General features: G+C 35.2%; 1 protein-coding gene across 1 annotated transcript in view; it reads right to left on the bottom strand.

Annotated features, from left to right (window-relative positions):
• DNAH7 (dynein axonemal heavy chain 7) overlaps positions 1-6,276 on the bottom strand; it is a 253,806-nt gene that overhangs the window by 117,552 nt on the left and 129,978 nt on the right. The window contains exons 34-36 of the mRNA XM_007447818.1: positions 4,373-4,504; positions 2,819-3,043; positions 4-201 (exon numbers count right to left, since the gene is read on the bottom strand). Coding sequence (XP_007447880.1) covers positions 4-201; positions 2,819-3,043; positions 4,373-4,504 — 555 coding nt within the window. The remainder of the gene's footprint in view (positions 1-3; positions 202-2,818; positions 3,044-4,372; positions 4,505-6,276) is intronic.

The following is a 6,276-nucleotide window of genomic DNA, read 5'->3' as shown; positions in this document are numbered from 1 at the left end:
TACAATAATGTAAACACTCTTTCCAGTTCCTGTTGGTCCTACAAATATTGAAGGCTTTTGATGGGTGGTCAACAATTCCATTAGTGCAGAGTATCGAACTGTGTCCAGAGTTGGTACAATGATTTCATTAAACATCACATCCTTAGGAATTGGAGGAGCTTCTGCCAACTTCTTTACCCATGGTTCCCATTTTCCTATTCCCTGTTTACAATAAATAACCAAATAGTGAATGTCATGTTGTAAAATACTTTTAGATGGCACTCCTGTGCCATTGCAGAAAAGATGAAAGATCAAGACAACAATCCTTGATATTTATGCACTTGTTTTTATCCTTTAAAACTCTTCCCTCTAATTTTTTTAAGTTAAATTCTGTGTTAAATTAAGGAGAAATTGGGCTTTTATATGAATAAAAATGAAATGGCAATGTTGTGATACTTCTGATGTTCTGAAACCACTGATTATGTCAACCCAAAGATCAGTTATTTTGGCCAATTGTTAGATTCTTTAATGGCATTGAGAAAACTGGTCTAATCAATGTGTTAAAGAGTAAAGAATTTTATTCAATACCTGTTCACACAGAAACTGTTCATATAGAAAAATTTTCTACATAGAACATCAGCTGCATATTGTTTGACTTTTATAATGGTACTTAAAACATCAGCTTATTATTTCAAGCAAGATTTCTCCTTTGAAAAAAAATTTTTATTGGGGTAGAGTTGATTTTGACTGTTGTGTTAGTTTCTGCTGTAAAGTGAATCAGTTATATATATATATATATATATATATATATATATATGTATACACATATATCCACTCTTTTTTAGATTTTTTTTCCCCATATAGGTCATTACAGAGTATTGAGTAGTTTCCTGTGCTATACAGTATGTCCTTAACAGTTATCTCTTTTATTTATAGTAGTGTCTTTTTTTAATTGTAGTAAAAAACACCTAAAATTTACCTTCAACCATTTTTAAGTGTATAGCTCAGTAGTGTTAACTATATTCATGTTGGTGTGCAACAGATATCCAGAACAGACGAGATTTCTTAATATGAGATTATTACCATGAATTAACATTACACTGTGTCTTTTCATCCAATTAGCTTATGAACTAAAATTTTAATTTGCTAAGGCAGTGTCTATAACAAAAATTTTCAAAAATATCACGTTAACTGTCTCTCCTTAGAAAAACACCACTGCCCTCTCCTTTCTTGCAAAATCCAATTTAAGCTCCTGGCCTTTCGAAGCATATTAGAATTTAGACCCATTCTTCCTTCACACCTTCTTCATGTTCCCCAAAACCCAGCCTCACTGATGGGCCTACGGTTACAAAAATGCCCTGTGTCCCTGGACCTTGACATGTAAGACTCTTCTGTCCTACAGTATACATGACACTCTTCTGAAGAGGTTAGGACCTCACAGAGGGCAGCACTGTGCCTTATTCATTTTTGCATCTTCTGGCAGTGCTGTGCACATAGCAGAGAATTTGAGGAGGCTGAATTTACATCAGTCTAAAAATAGTATTGCAAAGAAATTCCTAGAACTTTCTAAAACTGATGAAGAAATAATGCTCTTTTGATACTCTTTATAATCTTTTCTAACATGGATATTTTGCCACCTGTGGGGAAGGAAAAATTAAGAATCAGAAAACCTAGAACAGAGAGTCATTTAGAGATTGTGTGATCCTGGGAAAAATCACAAAATATCTCTGAGCCTCACTCAATTCCCTCAATGGTAAAATTTGAAAAATAATCCTACCTTTACCATTCCACTGAGATGCTGGGAAACAAAATAGAAGTGACTGTGGAAAAGCTTAATAAACTGCAAAGTGCTCTGAAAATGCAGGGTATTGTTAGTCATTTGAAGTAAAATTAGCAAAGATATAAAGGTATCTTGTGGCTGGCAGGGTGAAGAGTCTCTTCTGAGGTGAGGTTGGCAATACATTGTCAAGAGCCATAAAAATTTTAAAAAATGATACAGTAATTCCTTTTCTAGGAACCTAGCTTAAAGAAATAATCAGATATGTACGCAATGACTTATGCACAAGAATATTCACAAAAGCATTAAAACTAAAACAACAAAAACACTTCAATGTCCAAGACTACGAAACGCAATGGATCATGGTCCATCCAAATGGTAGATTATAGGGAGGCTTTAGAAAAATAAGTTTATTAAAGAAATATCAGTGAGACAGAGAGTTGTTTTCTTTATTAAGGGAGGAAGGAGGATATACAACTACCCAGTGAGGATATGGTGTGATCCCAACCTCACTTAAATCTGCATCTATTTAAATAATATGTATACCAACACTTTGTCCTCCTTTACAGTACTTATGGGAGCTGTTACACAAAAACAAACAAGTGAACAAACACCACCCAGGTTGTACTGTCCAATCTGTTTGGAAAGGGCTGAATTCCTAACCACCCAGCGGCGGTCCTGCAGGACCTCTTAGCCTGTGATGTGCTAACATATACCATGAACCTCCCAGAGGTGTGTCCTTGAGCAGTACTCACCTGGTGCTGGACTGGATGTCCTAATGTGTGATTTTTTGCAATGAGTACAACTGGCCCAACAAGTATTATTATTTGTCTCATTTTATCAATGAGAAAAACAAGGTTCAGGGAGATTAAAGAACTAGTCCAAGGCTATATGGCAGACCCAGGTGTGCCTGACTTCACAACCAGCATGCCTTCCTCTACTCCGTGCTGTCTCCCAAGGTAAACAGTGGTGACAACGTGGCCACAGAGCCTTTATGTGCTGTGTATCTCCAAGGAGACTCTGCCTGGTTGGCAGGTACAATTCTTGCTTCAGAACTCTTACCTCAGTGACAAACTGATAATCATAAATTGTTCCTTTTTCAGGAAATGGAACAGTTAGTGTTTTTGAAGATGTTTGCTCAGTACCACTCAGTAATTTAAACCTATTTCGAGTTATTTCTGAAATCGGGCCTTCCATTAGTTCTCGAAGAATCTTATTAAATTTCAACCGATCATCATCTTTACAAGAAGCACCAATGGACCAGATCAATGAAAACAGAAAAATGCCCTGAATTGGAGAGATGAGAAGATAAGAGTGCATTAAAGAATAACTTTAATCTATTCTTGAAGCTTAAATCGTATCAGCCAGATTAATATCTTTGAAAGGAAATGAATAAACTGATATATGGTAGTAGGTTATCTCAGGATTTTGTAATAATTAGTTTTTTTCTATCAAATTACATGTCTTATAAAGTCTTACTATCAGAGAAGATAATACAATGCAAAGTATAAATTCTAGGCATAGTAAAACCTTAGAATGATTAGTCTGGTAAATCAGGTGATAATTTAAATATATGGCTGAACTTTGATATTAAAAAGAACATTGAGATAACTTTTTATTAAAGTACAAAAGCATATTTTAATAAAGAATAATCAACCCACTATATATATTTATTAAATTTAAATTCTGATGCAGTGTTTTTAAAAAGTAGAACAAATTCATATACTTTTATTTACCTGTTGTAATAATTACCTGAGCATTGATTGTATAATTAGAACTGCTAACCTGCAAGCTTTCTTACCAGACTCAGGCAGAGGGAACAGGGGAGACAACAAGACACACCACTCAAATGAGAAAGCCTGTTTGATAGTTTTAAAATCAAATCCCCTTTTTAATGCCAGAGCTAAAACAGTCTTGACTATGCTCATAAAAGTTGTGAACTCTGGCTTCACACTATTCACCTACTCATAGATTACTCACAGACTGTCTCTCTCTGGAAACTGTTTTAAATGAAACTAAAAATTTATTTCATAAAACATATGGAAAAAGTAACTGACTACATTAGAAGTGCTACCATTAGCCAATACATAATTTTTTTATTAAAGAAGATTCAAGGTCTGTTGCTAATTTTATTCCTATATTTAAAACGTTTATAGATTATATATTTTCTTGCTTTCCTCATTTCAAATATATACTTATACTCAATACATATATATTTTTTAAACGTTTATATCTCATAAAAAAGGGGGAAAATTAAAGAGAAAAAGCAATGAATTATAATTTGGAGGTTGAAGGGGAGGTGAATCCTGTTGTCAATGCTCATTGACATTTTGAGGATTGATCATCTTTGAGACTGGCCAAATGACCCAAGGTAATCAGTAGCAGATCTGTGGGAATCATCGGGCTCCACCCAAACTTCATGATCCAACAGAACTGCCAGTCAAGGAGCTTTCCTACCAGCACCTGGCATTTGGAACCTGACTTTTTCCTCACTGTTCAGCTACCACCCATTGTCCAGACTCCAGTTCAGGGAAAAATGAGGTTAATTAATTAGGAAGCGTTGGGGAAAGCAGTGGATGTCTTTCTATTGCAAGACTCAAAGAGAAATGGACCTACCTCAAGTAAAGAGTAAGTTTCTCGATCATTTCTCTCTCCTACTTTGACTTCATCAGCAAAGTCATTCATAAAACAGTCTATCAGATTCATTAGGGATCGGACTAAGTTTGTATCTGAAGTAGGAGATAATTCCTGAAAAAATCAGAGAAAAAAAGTCTATGAAACAATTTAAATGAGGCACTAATTGAAATAGTATCAACTAATTTTTATTGAACTCATTTAGTTCTAACAGCCAAAGTATCTATGAAAAGGTACTACTATTATAATTCTAGTTTTATAGGAAGGAAAACTGAGGTACATATTAGTTCCCTAGCGTGAGGCAGCAATGGATGTCCCATCCAGGTGGTGTGTGCTCTTTAATCACTCTTATACTGATTCTCAAATTGAAAAAACTCAGTCACAAGTTTAGTTAGTTTAATCACAAACATAGATTCTATGTTATACCAATTTCATAAACCAAGACACTAAAAAAAAAAAAAATCTTTCAGAGCAGGAAATTAATTTGCTTATCTAACATGTTCAATAAATAAAGCCCATTTTAGAATATCTTTATAAGCTACAGCAGTACTCAGAGTAAACTCATTCTTATGAAACATATTTTTAAGTCTTGAAGAGCATAAAATGTTTCTGGAGTGCTGTAGATACTGTGCACTTTATTTCTCTGGGTCTCACCATGAGAATTTATAAACTAAATAATGTTACAGTTCCTATAACCATGCAGCATACAGCAAGTTCTCAATAAACATTTGTCTTCTTCCCTCCAAGCTCTCTTCCAGCCTCTAGAGTTGTATTGTTTCATGGTTAACATGTAAGAATTAACTCTGAAATGGACTCTCTGAAGATTAGAAGCAGGTGACTTGATATTTGGCCACTGTCCCAGTAGAAGCAGGAAGAAGTGACAACTGAGTGTCTGATTAAGGACAGGGACTAAGTGTTACTGCTGCAACCCTAAAACGCAAACAGTTAACTACTACAAATAAGACAGACGCGTATTACTACTTAGTAAATAACAGGCATTCATAATTTTTTAAAAATTTATTTTATTGAAGTATAGTTGATTCACAATGTTGTGTTAGTTTCTGGTGTACAGCAAAGTGATTTAGTTATACATGTATATGATAGTTTGCATCTGCTAATCCCAAATTCCCAATCTATCCCTCTCCTACCCGCCTCAGCATACACAGATGTGTACTCTACAGGCATTCATAATTTCTTCAAGAAAGGACAAAAGTACATAAGTACATTTCAGGAAGTTTATATTAAAAGTGATTTTTTAAAATTCTCATTACAAGAACAAAATTCTACGTATGACAGATATTAACTAGACTTCCTGTGGTGATCATTTCACAAAATATACAAATCATTATATTGTACACCTGAAACTAATATACTGTATGTCAATTATACCTCAATTAAAAAAATTTTTGCCCCCTATTTGCTATTGAAAAGAGCAGTTCCAGTTATATGGAAAATCCATTTATTTGTAATACCTACCTTCTGTGACAATGCCAGGAGAAAAAAAACCCCTATAGCTTATTTTATCTCAGTTGATGCATATTTGATTGATTTTGAAGCATGATTACTTCATATGTACAACATATTCCGTTACAGCCAAGTTTCCTGAAAGAGCAGCCTACACTCACCATCAAGTCAGTATCACCCACATTCCTAACCAACCGCCCTGAAGTACTCTTGCCTCTTCCCTCAAAGTGCTGGGGCCAGGGCTCCCTCAAGATCTCTACTGTCAGATCCAAGGGACACACGCCGACCCTTTCCTTCCTTCACCTGACTCAGTAATTTCTGATAACACTGGCTACTTGCTACTCAAAACCTTCTCCCCTGGGCTTCCCTGGTGGCGCAGTGCTTGAGAGTCCGCCTGCCGATGCAGGAGACGCGGGTTCGTG

Source organism: Lipotes vexillifer, unplaced genomic scaffold (assembly GCF_000442215.2).
Source record: "Lipotes vexillifer unplaced genomic scaffold, Lipotes_vexillifer_v1.1 scaffold555, whole genome shotgun sequence".
In the NCBI taxonomy this organism is placed as follows: Eukaryota; Metazoa; Chordata; class Mammalia; order Artiodactyla; family Lipotidae; genus Lipotes; species Lipotes vexillifer.
The sequence above is the reverse complement of the archived record's forward strand: the minus strand, read 5'-3'. Positions and strand labels throughout refer to the sequence as shown.